Here is a 22,115-nt window from a genome sequence, read left to right as displayed (position 1 = left end):
TCACATTGCCATTCAAGTGCCGTCGTTTGCTCCAACAATAAAACGCGTTGGAGCCGTGTGTTTTGTATGTTGTTATACTAGAAAAAGTGAAAAGCTCGCTCGGAAACCATGTAAAGACTTCACTTCACGTTAAGTAATTTACGCGCCGCGGTTGTAAATACATAGAGGTTTTTAATTCGTGTCAGAGTTCAAAGTTGCAAGTGAAAAACCCTACATACCATTCATCATATTTATATGTGTGTGCGTGTATATGCAAGTGCAGCTGCCGTGTGTGAGTAAATTTGTGTGTGTGTGTTGAAAACAGAATTTTGGCAGCAGAATCTTCAACACAGCAGCAGAACACGAAATTGAAGTGCGTTTAATACATGAATTTGCGAAAAACTTAAATAGAAAACGGTGCAGCGCGCCAGCAGCAGCAGCAGCAGCGGCGGCCAGAGGTAAGTTTATGTGTGTGTGGAAATGCATTTTATTTTTACTCTAACTGCAACCGTATGTGTGTGTGCAGGAGTGTGCATGTGCTTGCTTCTGCACGCTAATTAGCCTAATAAGCAGGCAAAATTGAAAAAAGTAAACCCAGCATTCCTAGACTAGCCAAATATACAACAGGAAAATCGATTTTCCTGAACTTGCAATTTTCCATGCCTCACTGGCTTCATGGAGCCCAGGCAGCGCCAACGGCAGCAGCAGCGGCGGCAGCCGGCGATGCCAACGCCAACGGCGCTGTCGACGTCCGAATGCGGCATGGAACGCGTCTGGCAACGCGCCCCACAATATGCGGGGCAACCTCATAAAGTATACATAAATTGAATTTCGAAACACGGAAGCGACGAGCGAGATGCGAGATGAGAGACGCCCCAACAAGCTGACTTGTTGTTGGTGTTGCTGATGCAGAGCTTATGTATGTGTGTGTTTGCGTACGTGTGTCTTAGTTCTTGTCCATCAACAAATGTTGAATAAAAATACAAAAAAAAAACGAGAAGAAAACTCGACCAGTTTTCATTTAACAGATTTCTGCAATCAGCAATGCGTTGGGAGCTGTCACAGCAGCAGCCCTTTTTGGAAGCCAGCCACCCCGCCCCCCTCTATCACTCACTCACATTACTTGCGTGAGTCTCTATGTGTGTGTGTGTGTGTTTTGATGACGGCACTCAGCCGCATGACGGCGACGCCAGCTGCGACTGCGACTGCGACGTACCCGCACTGATTTTAGCCGTGTGCGTGCGTGTGTGTGTGTGTGCTAACACAAATACACGCACAAAGCATTAGCAATTCTTGTTGTTGTTTTTTTTTTGGCGGATGCTGCTGCTTCGCTGTGTGCGTGGCCAAAAAAAGGGGGTTGTCCCTTTTCTTCCTGCACCCTGTCCCGCAATGTCTGGTTCCTTATTTGTCTTTTCCTTCCCTTGTACAGGGTGTTCGAGTGCGTGTGTGTGTGTGCAACAAAATTACTTTTACGAGCATTTGGCATAGGTTGTGTTTTCCTATACCCATTTATTCACACACCCATTAGCCCTCTCCCTCTCTTTCTGCCATCGTTTAGTCTTATTTGATGCGTTTTTAATCAGACGGCGTCAATTTGCTGCCCGCTAATGGCGAGGGCGTCACTTGACATGGTTGCTGGTCGCCTGGTTCTGCCAGTCTGCCTCGATGCGATGCGACTTGTCATCTGCACGCATTTCAATTCCAGCACCAGCTGTGTTTTATATAATTATAATGCTGGCAGGCATTGTCCGGCGTCTGGCATTTAAGCATGTGTATACCCTACACTTTCTATCGCCTCTTTCTTACTCTTGTTCTTCTTCTTTGCATGCCGGCATGCCTCATGCCCAGTTCTGTGTGTTTCTCTTGGCTGACTTCCTCTCTGGCATGTTGACCATACATATTCCAAATATACAAGCCACTGCATGCCTTTTTGGTCAAATACCCTAACTGCAAATAGTTTATTAAGTTCTTTGATGGTTGGTGTGTTTTTCCAGAAATTACAAGAACATTTACATTTTAAGAATGTGTTTTATTATCTTATTTTAACCCAATTATCTATAAAATAATAAGGAATATTCCGTAAGCTTTATTTTTCAATCAACAATTTAAGTTAGATCTAAACTTTATCTTAATAATTTTAATGTTTTATATAGATAGATTCTTCAATTAATTACAATACGATTCACTAATTTTTTTGATAGAAAATATAACTTCTAACGAATTAGGATATATCCTAAACATGTAATGAAATTCAAATTTCAATTTACAGTTGTTTGATTCTGTAGTAGTAAAACGTTTAAGAATGACACGCAAAGAGGAATCGCACACGGAAATGCTCTAAATGCACGCGTTAAATAAATTCAGACGCTTTCCATTTGGTCGATTCTTCAACCGAAATTCCACTTGGCTAAACGTTTAAGGATGACGCACAAAAAGGAATAGAAAAAGTGAAAGCAATAATTTAAATGCAATGTTAGGAGGCGAATCTTGTGCTTAAGATTCGTCAAATTGTCTTCTATCTATGCAATTTTCAATTTTCTTAAGAGCATTGCGCATTTCGTTGTGCCTCGCTTAAGCTCTTACAAATTCGCTGTTGTTTTACGTGTTTATTTTTTCTTCTGCTCCATGGGCTGTTGGAGTACAAAAATACATATGGATCTATTCGTATAAAGGCAGCAGCTGTTGTTCGAACCGGCAACGCATTGCTGGAGCAGCAACAGCAACAACAACAGCGAGAACAACAACAACAGCAACAACAACGAGGAGGAGGAGGAGGCGTTGATGAAGTCGACAGCCGTTGTCGAGTTTTTGCTGTGCGTTGTGTGTTTGTTTTTAGCATTTGTTTGGTTTTTCTGTCTTATTTTTTTTGGAAATATACATACAATTTTTGAAAAAAATAAGAAAAAACATATTTAAGCGACAACAGCAACAACAACAGCAACAACAACGACAACAACAACGACAACAACTTTAGTTGTCATCCATTATGCATGCAAGCGAACAGCTCGCTCGCGCATTGGATTCGCCGAGTTTGCGATTGTGGCGTCTGTCAACGTTGCAACTTCAACGCCGCCGCCGCCGCACACTGCACCCAGCCGCACACCCGCCACACTCCGCACACAAACACACACACTCTCTGGCCAAAATGGCGACCCTGCACACACACATCTGCACTGTGTTGGCCCCACGCAAAAATATTTTTGTTGTGACTTGGCAAAAGTATCGTTTCACATCGCCTCGCGTTGGATCGCATTGGATCGCATCGGATTGCCATGGTGCAATGGCCCCAGTGTTCCCACTGGCTCCGGTCGCTCCGGTGGCTCCGTTCGTTTCGGCGGCTCCAGTTGCACATCGCGTTGCCGGCGACACTTTGCCACGTGATTACTAATCAACTTAGCACATTAATCAAATACAGCGACAACTCATCGATAGTGAGCCCAAATATATTGTCAATTCGTATACTCTTCGAGAGGGTGCTATACTTTTGTCATGAAGTGTGTTACTCCGACCCCATAAAGCATATATATACATTCTTAATCAGTAAAGTCCGAGCACTATATCATATTGAGTAAACGAGTATCATGATATCATGTAAAAAATGAATAAAGTAAGAGGAAGGCAAAGTAAGAGATGCTTACAGTAAAAGTATACCAGTGTATGCCAGTTTGTTATATAAAGTTCCTGTTAAATAACTAATATAATGTTATCAAGCCTGTAAAGCTTACTTGACTTTGTGAGAATCGTATAGAAGAGCGATTTTAAAAAGCTAGACAGGAAAAGAGTGAGTTACGGCGAAGCAAGTGTGGGGTAAAGAGATCGAGAGAGGAAGGGATGTGCGAATTACGGAAGTGGAAGATGGAAATATAGAGATGGCGAACGAAGGAGAAATGAAGAGCAAGCGACTGACTGAGAAAGAGAGAGAGAGAGTGATAGAGAGAGAGAGAGAGAGTGAGCTTTGGGTACGAGGTATTCCTTGGTCGAGTGACAAAGTTCGCTTGGGTACGGGGTATTCCTCGGTCGAGCACTTTTTTATTCAGAAAACAATATTCATTGAATTGCAAGAGACGTATTAAAAAGCACACCCGATTATCGAGTACAGGGTATAGTTTTGTCGAGCACTCTTGACGCAAGCTTTCTTACTTTGTTGCAATCGTTGTTGTTGTTGTTGTTGCTGCCGCTGCGGCTCAATTTCCTTAAGTTGTGTTTGTCTTAATTTCAAATCAAATTGAACCCAAATTGGATTGGGCAGGGGGCGTGGCACGGGCCTGCAAGTCACGCCAAAATAACAACGTTGTCGCCGTCATCGTCATAGTCCAATTACAGTCAATTAAACTCTATCACAAAATTGTGAGCATCATCATCAGAGCTGCATCTCCGTCGCGACGCCAGCTGCCGAGCTGCTGGTGATTCGATTTTCGGGGTGCCGCCTGGTTGACTGCCTCCGTGTGCGTGCCACACAGTGGGCTACGTGCCGTTGCAGCTTTTACCAGCTGCGGGTTAGCACCTATTTTTTCTTTTGTATTCGCTTTCAGCTCGCATGGCATTCCGGCTCATTGCTCAAGATTTCTTGAGCTCGTTGCGGATTGAGCAATCGCCGGAAATTGGGTTACATTTCATCATTCTACCACAAACTTTGTTATCTTTTCGTTTTGTGCATATCTTAAAAGTGTTATCATATCTGGCCCTGTCCACATGAATATGCATATCACAATAAGCAGATAATTGTTCAAAACTTTCAACTCATATTTAATGCCCAACATGTGGCCGGCTTTTGGCTTCAGCCTGTGGCAGAACTAGAAACGTTTTTATTTTAATTAGATGACTTTAACTTTTAAATTAGGTTAAAAGGGGTTGAATTTAGTTGATTATATAAAAGGAGGAGTTCCACATGAACTAGATGTATTTAAATATGGTCAAATATTTATTACAGGTCAGTCGAAGCACTTAAACGTGGCATAAGTATATTGACATGTTGTTGTTTATGCTTTTAAAACGAATTGGCTACCTTTGAGTCCAAAAAAAAGATAAGATAAGTAAGATATGAACAGATATATATATTCTGCTTTAGTAATTAATGTCTTTTGGGGAAGGTTTGGATTGAAGGTCTGTTGTGAACTTGTTCTCTGAATGTAAAATTATTTAAAATCCTTGAATATCAATTAAAATCCGTTAATGGAAAATAAAATACACATTCCATTATATTAAAAACATAAACATAAAATTGTTATATAATATATATATATATTATATTATATTATTAAAAGTTTAGTTAAAAGATTATATTATATTATATTATATTATTAAAAGTGTAATTAAAAGATTATATTATATTATTATATATTATATCTTTAAACCAATCCAAAAAAGGGAAATAAGAATAGGTACTTTATAAGACTTTAATATCATATTGCTGCCGTATAACATATGTCTTCTGATTGTTTTTCTTCCTCTTTCGCTTCGTCTAAACATTCTGAAATTCCACTGCAATTAAATTCAAATTTGCCCCGCCTAACAGCACATTGCTGAGTTCTCAAATTTTTCTATCTGTGTCAGCGACTGCTCCTTAAATTTCCACAAGTTGTTTTTTTTTTTGGTGCATAAAATGCAAAATAAATTGCATTGCTTTGCAGTTTTTTTGTTAGTTTTTTTGTTAGTTTTTTTTTATTTTTATTTTAAGTAAGCTATTAAAAATTTGTTTTGAAAAAATGCGACACGCCTGTCTGGATCGAATTGATGGAGGAAAAAATTTGACTGAACTGAACTGGGTTCTATTTTTGGTAATTGTGGCCTGCTTTCAATATGTTTTTGTACTTGTATGCGGACCATGGCAGCCCCCTATTTTTCCAGGGTCCGGTTCCAGTTCATTGCAGATACACATAGATTGACGGAAGGAGGGGGGGGGGGGGGCGTGGCAATAGGCTAGAACGGGGGGCGGCGGTCTATTTTCAACGACAAGATTGTGGGTCAAACATGCGTTGTCATCGGAGAAGAATACAACTTGCACACATGTGTGTAAATATGTATGTACACATACATCAGCTTATGTATGTATGTATGTTTATGTATATATAACAATTTTTTCAATCAGGCAGCAGCGTAAACAAAATACAAGCAACAAACAATCCATTAAAAGTTCATTGGAGACGCGCCCATTGCGGGGCATCGAATTAATTAAAGCTGCCTCACTAACTCAGCGAGAGAGAATGAGAGGGAAAGAGAGGGAGAGAGAGAAAGAGAGATAGCATTGGGAAGTGGGCAGCGAAGGGTGAAAGCTGCATCACAAGATTGAAAGAAATTGTTTTTTATTATTTCTTGGAAAACGCAACATATGAAATAACTTATAACAAGTAAAAAAGTAAATGCATTTAATTGATAGCGACCATGAAAATACCCTGTGCTTAGCTGAATTTAAGAAATGAAAAAAGAATAAACAGTTTTAATATTAATATAATTATTTTTTTAACTTTTACCATGCTCCGTCAATTTATCACGTTGCGGAAATATTCAAATCTTTGTTACATGCATTTATTAAGCTCTTACTTTTATTTTGGAAAATTATAAAATCATTGATGTCAATGAAACATAAGTTAAAACTTTTCCACACAAACTATGAGCAGTATTTTTTTTACCAAGCGTTGCATTTTTGCATTTTTGATGCGTTTTCAGATCAATTGGTAAACAAAAATTGTTCATACGAGCTCTCTTCCGTGTTTATTTCACACTTGCGGGTGGAATTTTCCAAAAAACTCGACTTCTGACAGCTCTTAAGGTAGAAATAGTACAAGATCTAACTCTTAAGGGGTGTGCTGTAAAAACAGTCAATCAGTTAGTCAGTCATTCAGTCAGTCAATCAACCAGGCAGTCAATCTTTTAGTCAGTCAATCTATCAGTCAATCAATCAGTCAATCATTCAGCCAATCAGTCATTCAGTCAGTCAGTCAATCAGTTAGTCAGTCAGTCAGTCAATCAGTCAGTCAATCAATCAGTCAATCAGTATAAACAATTATTCGCTGCACCCATACACCCCATATGCCACTTGCTTACAGGGTATTCGAAACATAAGTCAAATTCTGCGTAAGCCGCGGCCAAAGAATTCTTAAAAGTCGAGTTTCAGCGTGCGGCCCATAAGTAGGCGCAGCTACAGCTTGGCCCATGAACTGGGTGTGTGTGTGCGAGTGTGTATCTGTGGGTGTGTGCGAGTGTGTGTATCTGTGTGTGTGTGTGTGCGTGCGTGTGTGCGTGCGGTCATAATGAAAATAAATTTGTTTATGCGCTCACTTTGTTGGCTGGTTAAAGAAAGAAGTTCTTTGTTTGCCGCTGCAGTTGAAAGTTGTTGCCGCAAAGAATCAACACTTTTGTGTCACGTAGCAGCAACATGCAGCATGCAGCATGTAGCATGCAGAATGCAGCAGCAGCCACAACACACGGACGCATTTATAGTTAAGCTTTGTATAGGATGCAGCACCTTGCCGCCCACTTGAAGTCGCTTAAATGTAAAGCTAATTGGCTGCACTTTGGCCCCATTGGCCGCATGTGGAGCGAGATAATGAAATGCCCGCAGCAGGCAGGCGGGCAGGCGGGTGGCATGCAACATGCAGCATGCAGCATGCTTCGAGTGCCACTCAGCACTAAATGCATGGCTAATCATATTATAGATAGCGATATGTCTTTGTGCGGCACTTGAATAGCAACCGCTGTGGCCCTCATCACGGCGTGGGCGCAACATCAGCAGCAGCTGCAACATCATTATGCCCCATCCCCATCATCATCATGATGATGATGATGTTGAGTTTTTATGGATTGGCGCCTTTTGTTCTATGTCTATGGCTTTATACCTTTATTAGTTTGCTTTTGTTTGTTCAATTTATGAACTGAACTCTCGACTCCATTGAACTCTGGCTTTGGCTGCAGTTGCAACATTAACAAACACACACACACACACACACACACACACACTCCACATACACATGCACAGCATACAGAAAACTTGTTTCTCTTCTGTTAGTCTTGTATTGTTTTTCTCCAGTCTCTCTGTCTCTCTCTCTTTCGCCCTTTCTCTCTCTGTGTTGTCTCTGACTGTTTTGCATTTGGCGCAATGCTAATTCATTTGCATACACAACAACAACACTCACAACAACTGTGTGTGTGTGTGTGTGTGTGTGTGTGTGTGTTTGTGTGTGCCTCATTCTCATTCATGCCAAAACTGCTGCCAACTTGACGGATGGCCCCGGCATGCTTGGCTGCATTTTAAGTTCATCTATTTGTGGCATATTGCCTGTGCCCGACTCTGACTTCTCACTTCTCAGTTCTCATTGCCCCTCTCCAGTCCACGCCCCCTGCTTTCTACAGCCCTTCTCTTCTATATATATATATATATGTATATATTCTCAACTCCCTATTCATTGCTATGCTAGGCAGTAGACGGAACGAGCTGTTCAATTAATTTTGCTGCCCATTTTGAAAACAAACAAATTGGCTGCAAGTGCGACTACAAGTTGAGACAAGTAAAAGTGCTCGAGTCAAGAATGCTCGACTTCAAGATACCCCACACAGCTAACAAATAAGAAGAAGAAAACAAAGAGCTTATAGAATTTGTTGTATTTAATTGTGGAGCAACTGCTTGCAATTTGTCACGTTTAGCAGGCCAGCATATCGCTTCTTTATCGCTTTTTTATGAATAAAATGTAATATATTTGCAGAGTTTTGATCAAGAAAGAAAAGAAATGCATTTTTTTCTAGCCTTTTATTTATTAAGGGTCGTGTCTTCCTAATTATTTGATTCATATTATTTAGAGAGTTCTGAAGATTTCATAGATTCCGACTCATTTTATTCTCTGTAAATACGCTCTATGATAAACTTCTTTTTATATCCATTAAATTTAGTCGGGCTATAAAAATGCAATGAAATGAAATATCTTATAGACAGCATTAAAAACTTCCATGCATATCGCTATATTTATGTTAGGTGCTATCCCAACTAACGTCTCCAGCTGTGCGGATAATTCATCTGTGGCTTTTTCCTCCTTAGCTCAGCTTGTTGCGTTTATCATTAATTGCCTGGTTTGGCCTGGCCCGCGGCTCCAACTGGTATTTTGCTGTGCGCGTTGACATATTTAATGCCTCAATTAAGTCGTTTCCAATTTTTTATTAGTATTGCACGCATCCTAAGTCATTTTGCCACATTCGACCCATCACGAATTTGAGTACTCGGGGCGATATATGTGGCCCCATTCGAGTGCTGAGAATGTTTGTTTTGGGCACGGGACTTACAATGAGCTCCTCTATAAATAAACGCAGCCATTGATAAGTCTGGTTTAAATGGAATGCAGACGTCGTTAGACAGATTAAATGCAGCATATTCAGCGTATCAATGGAATTCATTTGCTGTTTTCTCTTCTGCTCGACAATCTTATCAAATATGACAAGTATTTATTCGCTTTTGATAAACAGCTCGCAAAGCATTCGCGAGAAATTCACATAAGACTTACAAATATAAATGCAAGTGAAAGCATGAGGCATGCTTTAAACATTTGGAATGTTGCATTTGGTTTAGTATCTTTAATAAAAACAATTGTCAATTGTTGCTGTCAATTATTGACATTGTTGTTTAGCTTTGATTCAGCAAGTTTAAGTCGTAATTTTACAACATGCAGCTGTTTATTGGAGAATGTTAGCAAAGGCATTTAAATATGTTAAATTAGTGTGCTGATTTCTTGTTTGTTTGGAACTTAGTCTAAGGAATTCCTTTAAAGGATTTGCAGATATTTCTTTAATTTAATTTCTCCTGCTTTTTCTGACTTCCGTCCTCTCTTTCTTTCTCGCTCGCTCTATCTCCCTCTCCCTCTCTCTCTCTCTCGCTCTTTATCTCTTTCTTTATTTGTTAGCTCTTCAATACACTTGTTCCTTCCTTCTGTAAGCTCTTTAAAGCCACTTGTTTTTGTCTTCTCATATTTATCGCCTTTCTCTGCGATTTTCATGAAGTCAAGTAAGTTATTTGTCTTTATCGGACTTGTCCAGCTGAAGCTTTTGTTTCAAATTTGAAACATCCACCCATTTTTCTAACCATTCCTAGTCCAAGTCAAAAGCTAGGTCTTATGAAATGCTGTCAATGATTGCATACAGCCGGAAATGGATTGGACAAAGAAAGCTAGAACATATTCTATGTTTTAAAAAAGAAAAACAACAAAGGTTCAAAATATGTGCTGCCCACTTAAAGCTTTTGTAAACACTCGCATTTATTAACAACTTTCCATTTTCATGTTATTCACCCAAAGATCAAACCGATCAGGCGCTAATTTCCACTCGAATATGCTTTGGGAGAGAGGGCGGGGGGAAAAGCAACATCAACAAATGTGGAAAACAGTTGTTTATGTTAATTACGTATACGTATAGCAGTTGCTTGGGCATAGTTTTCTTTTTGTTAAGCCTATGAATGGTCTACAAATTGTGGTTGGGTGACCCAATTGGCTATAACTATCTGTATCTGCATCCCAATGATAATTAAGCACTAACGAGGCGAGACCTTTATGCTTATATAAGTGACACATCTATTCATAATTCTCATAAATTTGATGCCTTGCTTCTCTTTTGCAGATGACGTAAACGACAACAACAACAACTACAACATAAATAACAACAACAACAAAAATAAAACTACAACGAGTCGAAAAACATTAATTTGATCAACCCCTGCATCGAGCAGTCTTTGGAATTGTTTAACGCCCCGTAACGAATAACGAATTTTGAAATTGTATTCCATATCGAAGTCGGTTTTGGTCTATATAGATTATGAACCTAGCCATTATGAGGTCGTCGGTCTTATCAGCGAAGTGCAATCGAGGCGCAACGTGGCCAATTTTATTGCTCTGTTTGCTGCTGGCGGCGGCGGCGGCAAACGCTGAGCGGGACTTCAATGTGAACGACTCTCAGGTGAGCGGGAGGAAGGGAAAGATGCCACACAATGCGCTTCTTTGTTGCAACTTCATTTGGGACTGCGGCCTGTCATTTGTCGGTTAATTTTGATTGATGATGCCTGACACATTTCACTTGAAAATGCCGACGAATGACTGCCGCGGCGAGTGCAACTGCAACTGCAACTGCTGCAACTCAGCATTGTTAACTTATTGAACTCTTGTGCGGGTTTCTTTGTAGGTGCCCGTCATAGAGCCCAAAGATGCGCCCGCCTACCAGCAGGATCCATATGTGACAGAGCTAATGCACTGCCAGCAGTCACAGCCGGAGATTGTGCTCTCGCTGCTCCTGAGGAAGCACGACTGGAGCGAACTTAGCCTGGCCAAGCGTGCGCATGTTCAAGCCAAATTGGCCAAGTTCTTTGCCATACCCAAGGTGAGTCTAGCAAGTGCCTGATTATGTATATAATTCTCATGCCATGCCCTCTCTTACTTGCAGGAATTCATTACGTTGGATTCGGTCTCGAAACGGGAACTGGGCAACATGCACAAGCTGGCCATGCGCAAGGGCGGCAAGGGCCAAAAGCATGTGGAAACTGCGAATCGTCGTTTGGGTCGCGCCAGTTTTATGGTAAGTCATTAAATTTGAAATTTACTTTGCGACATGGTGAATAAATCCTTGCCCGAAATCTTTGCAGATCGGCTGTGGCTCGAGTTACTTCAGCATGGGTGAGCCAATAGCCAAGCAGATACCCCACCAAATCAAGGATGGCACCATTGGCGCCCTAACGGAGGAGAACTTTGGCCTGTGGTTTATATGGCGCAAGGAATTGAAGTCCAGGTAGGGACTTGGATAGGAGTAAAGAGAGCGTAGCAGAGCTAGAAATGAGTGCATTCGTATTGTAGTGAATGTTTTGAGTTATTAACCGATATTTGCTTGAGCACATGATATGTATCTATTAATGCCAAACAATTGCTATTGATTAGCATTAGATAGTCAAATACTAAGCAAATGTTTCACGCCCAATTCAAATAATTGTAAATACCAAGTACTTGCGTTCAGCTCTGCGAACCGAAACATATAATTGGTAGCTAGTTTGTTAAAAATATTTTAATTCAGATAGATTCAAACAAGTAAGACGTTCTAGTCGGGAGCTCCCGACTAGGGGATACCCTGTACCCTCTTCTTCGAACATGCGATAGGTATAAAATGAAAGATACTTGATATATATATACTATTCTAGAAGCCACATGTCAAGTTTGGTGACTCTAGCTCATATTATTTGTCGAAATTGCTCAAAAAACTGGATTTTGATATCGATTTTTATCGATTACTTGGAAACTGGACAAGTTATCGAATATCGGAAACAAACTCGATCTGCGCGGGGACTAGGAGGACCTTCAGCTAGAATTTCAAGTCTCTAGCTCTTATAGGTTCGGAGATCCTTGCGTTCATACATACGCACAGACGGACAGACAGACAGGCGGACATGGCTAGATCGACTCGGCTATTGATACTGATCAAGAATATATATACTTTATGGGGTCAGAGATGCTTCCTTCTGCCTGTTACATACAGTGGCACAAATACATTATACCCTGTTTACCCATTTTCAATGGGTTCAGGGTATAAAAAGGTTGATCTTAAAACGTTGCCTAAGCAAATCGAATGAATGGCTTGCATTTCTAAAATCCAAGCACTTCGTTGCGAAGAGTCTTAAACAAAAACCCAATCAAGCGAATGTTACATTATAATATGAATCAAGTACTTGAATGGGCTAAGTTAATAACCGATACTCGTTTGAGCACATGATATCCATCTAATAATGCCAAACAATTGTTTAGTCAAATACTAAGCAAATATATGTGAGAATCCTAACAAATGCTTTCATGCTCAATTCAAATATTTGTAAATACCAAGTACTTGTGTTCAGGTCTGCAAACCGAAACATATAATTCGTATCAAAAAGGTTGGCACTTTAATAGGTTGCCCAAGCAAAGCAAATAAATGTCTTGCATTTCTAAATACCAAGTAGTTGATTGTCTTAAACAAAAACCCAATTAAGCGAATGTAACCAAAGTGGAATAAATCAAGTACTTGGTTGTTGTGTTAAACTCATCCAAATACAAAGCTGATGAGCGAGTGAAAGTGTGTACAAGAGTCTGTATTTATCTCTGATTTCCATTTGGTTAACTGGACTTGCAACCAAATGGAAGTTGACTTTCAAATATATATATGCGAGCACTCGCAAGACTGGTTGATTTGCTGTCACTGATTCATTCATGCTGCTTGCACTTGCAGATCCCAACGAAAGCGACGTCAGTCGGAGGGCAGCGGCGACGAGGATGACTACGACTATGGCGAGGATGACGAAGACCCGGCCGCGTAAGTATTACTCATGCCGAAACTTATGACAATTTTGACTAACTTTTTTACTATTTTTTCTTTTTCCAGTGAACTAGTCACGGTTGTGCCCACATCGCATGCGCATCGACATCACCATGGCGCGGTGAGTGTTCAATTTGAGAATTTGGAGGTTGTCTTTCTGGTTTATTTTTTCATTTTGTGGTGTTTTGGATTACCCGAGGTTTTAACTGTTGGTTGGATGTGACAAACAGTTTTATGTTATTATGTATAACCTATTATTATATATATATATATATATATATATACGACTATACAGACCAATTCGTTTAAGTACATTCGTTTATAATTTACGGCAGCTCATGATTATTATTATGTTTGTTACTGCACTTTGTTGATAACTGCAAAGGACACACGAAATTCCCACACACAGATCACAAAATACTCACATATACCCATATTTTATATATACATATATATCAATGAATTTTGATGATACGACTCTCTTTTAACATTGTGTATATGTAATTCATCATATGGTGTTCTCGTCTTTTCTTCTCTCTCTCTCGTTTTTTTTTGCCGTTTACATTCTCCTTTCTCAATATCTCTCTCTAACTCTCTCTCTCTCTCGCTGTGCTCATTTACTTAACTGTTACTGACATTGCAATATGAATGTTGATTATTCATAAACTAACAAAAACAACTCTAACAACAACAACAACAACAACCATCATGAACAACACACAACTAATCCGCAGTCGGAGCACGAGGAGAACCCGGGCATGGCCAGCTCCTCGGCATCCTCCTTGCCAGCTAGCAAATTGGACGAGGAAATCGAAGAAAGTGTCTCCAAATTGGAGTCTGTCATTAGCAAAACCATTGAGAATACCAAGAATATCAAGGAGCTGCCGGTGCTCAATGTCGACGATGATGTCGAGGACGTTGAGGATGTTGAGCTGCAGCAGCTGGGCCAGACGCCGCAGAGGCAACAGCTGGGCGTGCCCGCAGCGCCGGTGATTGTGGAGAATGAAAATGGGCTCGGCAATGAGCTGGAACTCAAAACGGGCCGCGAGCAACAGCAGCTGGAGCAGGAGCTGCAGCCAACCACAACAACAGCTGCGCCTGGCAGCAGCAGCAGTAGCTCCTCCATGGCAACGGTAAACCTAGACGCAGAAGACAACAACAACAACAACAACCAGGTTGACACTGCGGCCGTCGCTGTTGATGTAGCTGAGCACGCTGCAACGAGCACCTCACATACGACCACGAACCACAACAACAACAACAACAATTTAACACCTGCCACACCAGGCACACCTATGCCAGCGTTTGTCCATGCCCAAACCGAGTCTGAGTCATTTTCACCATACGATGCCAGCTCCTCCATGTCCCATCCAAGCATTTACTCCCCATCCTCATCCCCCGCGATTGCATCAACCATCGAAACTGTCGAATCGTCTGCCTCCTCCACCACCACCACCACCACCACCTCCACCAGCAGCAGCAGCAGCGGAAGTAATCCTGTTCCTCCTGGCATCACATCCCCAGCCACAGCATCAGCCTCCGCATCAGCTTCAGCCTCAGCCGCTGGTCCACCAAGCACACCAAGTGTCGTAGACTTTGATATGGCTAACACTCTCACAACAACAACAGAAACTGCACCATCATCATCTTCAACGTCATTATACCCAGCAACTTCATCATCATCATCACCAACAACAACAACAACAACAACAATTGCAACTATGCCAACAACAACAACAGCAACAACAACAACACAATCACAAACGCCAAAGGTAATGTCGCTTTTGTGTGTGCCTGAGTGTACGTATGTTTGTGTGCTTGAGTGTGTCTCTCTGTGCGTGTGTGTGTGTATGTATGTATCTCTTTATGTCTCTCGTTGTGCGACAATTGTAACTGTTGTTTAGCCTTTTATGTGTCTGTATTTGTCTCCTGTCCAACGCCGCCGCCGCCGCCGCCGCCGCCCACTTGCCGCTCAGTCGACAAGCTCGGCGCATATACATATATATAAAACTAGCTGTATACGTATATATATGTGATATATATCCTTGTGTTTGTGTTGTATACAAGTGTTGCATAATTGTTTAAATCGTATGTTGTACAACCTTGCCGCAGATCTAATCCCTAGAAAGTGTAAAGTTCCTTTTTTTTTGCAGATTTAGTTATAGAAAGTTCATCCTTAAAATCTAGAAATAATTCAAAATGAAGAATTATTTATGTATTCGAATTAAATTAGCTTAAATATTTTTATGTTTAGATATTTATTTATAGTTATATTTTATATATTTTGGTTTTAGTTACTTTATTTGTATTATCTCTTATATTAAGGGCTTGTGGTGAAGGTTTTACAAGGTTTCGGCTATTTCGCGGCTTTTAGCTATACTAACTTTTTGCACTGGAAAAGATAGAATATCCCAAAGCAATTCCTATAGTTCCCAAATAGATAAAAGATATTGTGGTCACAAATAGTATAGTATTATTATTTTCAGCAGTTCCTATTGAAAAACTTTCCAAACTCATGTAAATTGTTAAGAATAACAAAAAGTGATTAGTCTGTGAAAGGTTCTGATAATTATCAGTTATAATTGAAAAATTGCGTTATATATATATTTAATAATTCCCATTTTTCTATATAAACACAGCGCTTAGCGTTTTATACTAATTACAAATATAGAAAGACCTTTCGTCTCAGGTATATCGATTTATTATATTTATTTCTTCAATGTAATATTTCATATTTATAGCCCTTTTCTAAGATTTGCTGCCCCTTGTTGCTGCGCTTGAGCGAGTTTTCCTCTTATTATTATATTAGCTAGTTTTCCCGTTAATCAACTCCTGTCGAACCTGCCCACATTTATTTTCGATGACCTTTTTGTCCTGTTTATCTCATGAATTTCTGTTCTGCAATCCAAATTAAATATAACACAATAAAAATGCAAACTGCAGATAAATGCAAATGAGCTCGAGCCGAGCACCTGGCTGCCGCCAGCAACGGATGTGCCTGATGCGGATGTGGCAGCCACAACGCGTTTAACGCTGGCCGAGATCGAGTTAGTCGAGTCCACGACGACGGCTTCGCACGCGCACAGCACGCTCTCGATTAGCCCCAAGGTGAACTAATACATCTTCCGCCCAAACACGCTCTTGTATGCATATAAAAGTAGCTATATGTATAACATATATCTATATATCAAATTTAATAAGCTGCACCAAAAACCCCCCGCCAATCTCCCCCGGCCAGCCCAGGCAAAGTAAACCCTCGTGGGCCGCCGCCGCCTCCCATTGCCAACTAGTTAAGCCAATTAAGGGATTTCAACGTTTACGGCTAATGCACTTATCCTTTTGAAATGGGATGCCAATCAGCGCTGATTAACAGCGCAATCTCCTCGCATGTACACTTTTTCTTGGTATTGCATGAATAGTATATGTATCTGTACTATAAGTATCTTTAGCTATGTACCTGTATCTGTATCTGTATCTGTGGCACCCCCGTAACAACTCTGCTTGCCCTTAGCTCCACACTATTCAAGCATGACACTTAAAAAAAAAAGAAATAAAAGCGCGTCACTCCAATTAGCCAGTTCGTATGTCATTTAATGAGTTCTCTGTAATTCGCAGGCAGGAGATGCTGTAGACGCCCTCGAAGCCGCCAGCAATAGCAGCGTGCCCAATCTGGCCAGCAATGAGGTGAGTCAGTCATAAAATAAAACGAAACTAAACGTAAACTGATTGTTCAACATTTTATGCTTCAGCTGGCAACGTCGGCGTCGACGACGACCCGACAGCCGCAGCTGGAGGTGAGCAGCAGCTCGACGGATGCCTCCACGGATTATGTGGAGCTGCGGCAGGAGAATAGCGTGCCCATCATTAAAATGCGTCTGCAGAAGCTGGCTGTGCCGTCGGGCAAGTCGTTCAGTTTTGTTGTGCCCACGGAAACGTTTTTCGATGCAGAGGATCAAACCAATCTGCGACTGGAGCTAACCGACAAGGATGGCCACGAGCTAAAGCCCACATCCTGGCTCCAATTCAATGCCGATAAACGCGAGCTCTACGGCCTGTAAGCGGCTAATTTTAAGAATTTGAGAAAGTTATTTGAATATCTTGTTACTTTTCAGCCCACTGGACGATGCCGTGTCGCGCTGGCAGTATCGCCTCTCGGCCACAGATTCCGGCAATGCCAGCGTCACGGAGACTGTGGAGATCAGTGTGCAGCAGCATCGCGCGGTGCGCACCATCAATCATGAGATCAGCATTGCGGTGCGCATCAATGAGAAGCACGGCCACAACATCGACTGGCAGCTGGAGCTTATAAAGGCCGTTGCGCACACGCTGGAGGATGGCAACAGCTCGGCGCTGGTGGTGCGCGAGATACGACAGACGCTGCAGGATCCGCAGAGCGCCAGCTTTATCTACTTCAATGAGACGCTGCCCACCAGTGACTGTCCCGAAACGGAGCTGAATGAGCTGGTGCAGCGCTTGGATGTGCAGCGTTTGAATCAGCTGGTGCAGCCGTTGCTGAGCATCAAGTCTGTGATGGGTCAGCTAATTGGCGCTTGCCAAAAGACTGAGCTAGCCAAAATAAAGCCCACAACGCACATGTCCACGAATTTGCCGCCCATGCCGCGCAACCAGGTGGATCGTGTGAATGCCTCCGTTGGCCAGTTGCTCGTTTACAAGGTGCCCAGCGACACGTTCTACGATCCCAACGACAATGAGTTGACGCTCACGCTGAAGACCAAGGAGCACAAGGAGCTCAGCACACGCCACTGGCTGCAGTTCGATTCGAAGAATCAGGAATTCTATGGCATACCCAAGAGCGGCGACATTGGCACCGAGGAGTATCTGCTCATGGCCGAGGACAGCGGCGGCCTAACTGCCAACGATGCGCTCGTCGTTGTCGTCACCCATACGCCCAAAAAGGACTATGCCATACTGTACAAGGCATATCTGGCCATACGCCACGAGAACTTCAATGCGGAACTGCAGCGTAAATTTGTGGAGCGCATTGCCCAGCTGCATGGCGATGCCAATACCAATCAGATTTTGGTGCGCTCCATTACCACGCACCATGACTCGGATGGGACAATTGTCAACTTTTACAATGCTTCGCTGTATAAGACGCACAATCGCTGTCCCGACAAGGAGATGGCCGCCACGCGCAACATCTATCTGAGCAGCGATATGATGCCAAGTCTCAGCGTGAAGAAAGCACTTGGACCGGAGCTAAATCTGACCAGCTTCACGGTGGTGCCCTCCGGCACCTGTCATCGTAAGTGAAGCAACACGCTTGGGCATAGCACGGGAAAACATTGTAAATCTGTTTTTCTATTTGTTTTTAGATGCGGAGAACAGCGACATCAGCCAGCACGAGTACATACCACCGCGCACCAAGGAGCCGAGCCTGAAGCCAACCTTTCCCGATGAGTATTTCGCCACCTTCATACTGCCCGCTGTTATTATTGTGGTCATGATATTGCTGGCATCTATCGTAGCCTGCTGTTTGCATAGACGCCGCCACAAGAGCGGCAAAATGGAATTGGGTAAGTTTTAAAGTCAAATCTTTATATTTGCACTTGAAGTCAACATAATCTTCGAACTAATTGCAGGCGATGAGGAGGAGCGTAAATCGTTTCGGACCAAGGGAATACCTGTTATCTTTCAGGACGAGTTCGAGGAAAAGCCCGAAATAGGCAACAAGAGTCCAGTCATACTTAAGGATGAGAAGCCGCCACTGTTGCCGCCCTCGTACAACACCTCCAATATGAATGGTGACAACGATGTCGATGAGTATGTGCCACCGCCGGCTGTGGTGCTGGGTGGACGCGAGGTGCGAGGGAAATCACCGGCAACGCCCTCATATCGCAAGCCACCGCCATATGTATCGCCATAAATGTGTCAACAGCAGCAGCAGCAGCAGCAACAACAACAATAAGAGCAGCAACAACAACAATAATCACTATTAATCAATTCTTAACAAAAACAAAATGAAAAACAAAAACAATTTACAATCTTAATCAAAGATATCTTTCGCACCCTCGATATCAACGTTATCAACGTTAACTCAAAAGTTGTTCTGAATTTGAATTGAGGTGCAAGTCGACAGCCCCGCCCACAATTATGATAATATTTATGAAACGGTATTATGTACGGACACAACTGTAAAACAATCAATTAACGATTTCAATACGCGACTTGGCTAACAACTTAAGCTAAAACTAAAAAAAAAACTAAACATTTAAGTAAAACTAACTATGCTGCATATAATTTATCTAGTATGTACCTTAACTTATATGTATACACACACACACACACACACACACACCCACACACACTAACCCACACACTTTAGTAAGCAAGCGAAAGAGCTTGAAAAACACACACACACACACGCGAACCCTTTTATAGGAGCGCATTTAAAGCACGTTGAAACGCGGCCAGCCGCTGTTTGACCCATGCCCTTTGCCCAGGCTCGACCTTTATGTATCTAACTATTTATTATTTTTAGTTATTGTAAGAATTAATGTGCAGCTAACAGACGCTCGGCTTGAGCTATTTAAGCCGAATTGTTTGGTCCCTATTTTTGGCCAGTACCGTCCGAAGTGTAGCAGCAACAGCTCACCTGTAAAATTCTCTCCCCTTCAAAAGCTGGCCGCTGCCCAGGAAATTTCTATTTTTCGTTGAGGGGGCCAACACGCTAGCCACATTCTATATGCAGCTTGAACTTGTTGGCCGTCTAGTATTATATCATATCATATATTAACAATGGCAGTCACTTGAGCAGGGGGCATCTCGCTTCAATTTTGCATTTAGTTTTTAAGAAGCAATCGTTTTTATAATGATTAACTTTTTAAATTTATGCTATACTCGATACAGCTGCCAATTGAATAGTGAGTACGTTCACAAAATTAATTTATAAACAAACAAACAAAGAAACAACTACAAATCAAAATAATAGTACATATTCCGAATTCCTATAGTTGCCCCACAAGTGCTTCCTCCATACCACCAAAATCAAACCCAAAACGTAATGATCTACAACAACACACAGACAACACACACGAAAACACACACAAAGTATATCAAATCATTACTTAAAGTAGCCCCCCTTAGTTATTAATTGATTTTACAAAACCCTATATGATTAGAATATACACGTATTTATACATATATATATATACTTAAACTTAAAATTACTTGAGAAGGAACCATTTGAATTGTACTAAAAACTGCATATTTTAGCTATGTAGTGAGTATGTCCATTGATTTTTATATACGAGACCGTCATCTATGTAAGTTAGAGCAATATTTTGTCTGAGGAAAAAAAAAACAAATGAATGAAAAAACCATTATAAGAAACAAATTACTTAATGAACAAACGAAATGGAAAAAGGAAAGTTAAAGAAAATGCGACCGCAATGCGGCGTAAAGCCTATTAAATTAAGCATATAGCATATATGTACGATTATGTGTACTAAATTGAGTAAATTGTATAAGCTCATTAAGCCTAAAATATTTACACTGTATTTTGTAACAACAACAACACACACACACACAACAATAACGGTATCAATTTATTTTGAATAAAAAATGCCAAAGATAAATACTTTTTCTTAAGTTTAATGTTAATTTAAGGAAATTAATTGCAAATGTGCATAAAATTGGATAATTACTACGTTTATGTAGTGAGTGTAAAATCTTGTGACGTCACATTAGAAGCAGACGTCAAGTATTCCCAGATTATAATTAGGTCAGCCGCAACTAACTTGCCCGATGGCTAAGAAATTGAAAAATGATCCTTAACAAACCTAGCACAACCAACTTAATAAGCCAATATTGTTTTTGGCGTTGCCCGCTTGCTAAAACATTTTGAAAGGTACAATTTTCATATCTTAATTTCATGCGCAGCCAACTTAATAGGCCCCCGAATTGCCTGATGGAGTTGCCAGATTGCTGAGAAGCTTAAAGAGCTTGCGTTTATTTCGAGGTTCGTTGGTGTGGAAAACACACACGCAGACAACACCAAACACAAACACACACACGCTCACAGACACACCACAAGTAAGTACACAAACTGATAACTAAATACACAAATTGTTTTTAATTGAACCAATAAATGATAGCATAGAAAACTGAACTAGATACATGAAGAAATCACATAAAATAAACTAAATATAAAAAATAAAAAAAAACAATAATTGTGCATAGAAATTGTATGCGCTCTGATCATGTATTGTGTGTGTGCACAACCAAAACGAAAAATCAATTGAAAGCGAATTGTGGAAAAAGTGTTTATATATTTGGTAAAATGATTTGGCTACGTGGCCCGCCCCTTAAATAATTATGGTAATTATTAAAGAAAGACCTAAAGTCATTAACAAGAATAAACAAATAAATAATAAATGAATAAATTGTTTGCAATTTGTGAGCAAAAATTTAATTGCAACACACACGCGCTCACGCGTACATACACATCTATAAAAATTACTAATAAATATTTATATATATATATATATTTTGATATAAATAAAAATGCGTTTGATTCCATTTTAATTGATGTTTGGGCATATTGGAATTTTTGCGCTAATTTTGCTAATGAATGGGGATATTTCAATTTATTTAAATGCCAAGCCGGAGCCCAGCTGAAGCAAATTATGATATCAAATAAAAAAGCATAACACATAATGAAGTAATATAAAATTTTTGTTGTTGCCGTTGTTAGCTCTCACCTTCTAATCAAAGGACGTTGGGCCAAAAGTCGAATGCGTGTGCGTGTGTGTGTGCGTGTGCTCGGTAGAGATGGACATGTGGCGGGAAGAAAACTTCGTGGCACGACAGGTCCG

At 40.9% G+C, this 22,115-nt stretch overlaps 1 protein-coding gene across 2 annotated transcripts; it reads left to right on the top strand.

Moving 5' to 3' along the window:
• The first annotated feature begins 13 nt into the window (after positions 1 to 13).
• On the top strand, positions 14 to 20,876 carry Dg (Dystroglycan). Of its 2 annotated transcripts, XM_064696010.1 has the most exons (13): positions 14 to 437; positions 10,573 to 10,908; positions 11,131 to 11,325; positions 11,389 to 11,520; positions 11,588 to 11,730; positions 13,192 to 13,275; positions 13,345 to 13,399; positions 14,013 to 15,050; positions 16,894 to 16,962; positions 17,028 to 17,332; positions 17,391 to 18,544; positions 18,615 to 18,815; positions 18,882 to 20,876. In XM_064696010.1, exons 2-13 carry the CDS (start codon positions 10,768 to 10,770, stop codon positions 19,163 to 19,165), a joined length of 3,801 nt encoding a protein of 1,266 aa, XP_064552080.1. In that variant the 5' UTR covers positions 14 to 437; positions 10,573 to 10,767; the 3' UTR covers positions 19,166 to 20,876. The 2 variants fall into 2 exon arrangements, with proteins under 2 accessions (XP_064552080.1, XP_064552081.1); XM_064696011.1 differs by lacking the exon at positions 14,013 to 15,050 and having other exon boundaries at positions 19 to 437.
• The last annotated feature ends 1,239 nt before the right edge of the window (positions 20,877 to 22,115 follow it).

This window comes from Drosophila montana, unplaced genomic scaffold (genome assembly GCF_035044405.1).
Source record: "Drosophila montana isolate Dmon_TW-CO22-7 unplaced genomic scaffold, ASM3504440v1 contig_3833_1, whole genome shotgun sequence".
NCBI lineage: Eukaryota > Metazoa > Arthropoda > Insecta > Diptera > Drosophilidae > Drosophila > Drosophila montana.
The sequence above is the reverse complement of the archived record's forward strand: the minus strand, read 5'-3'. Positions and strand labels throughout refer to the sequence as shown.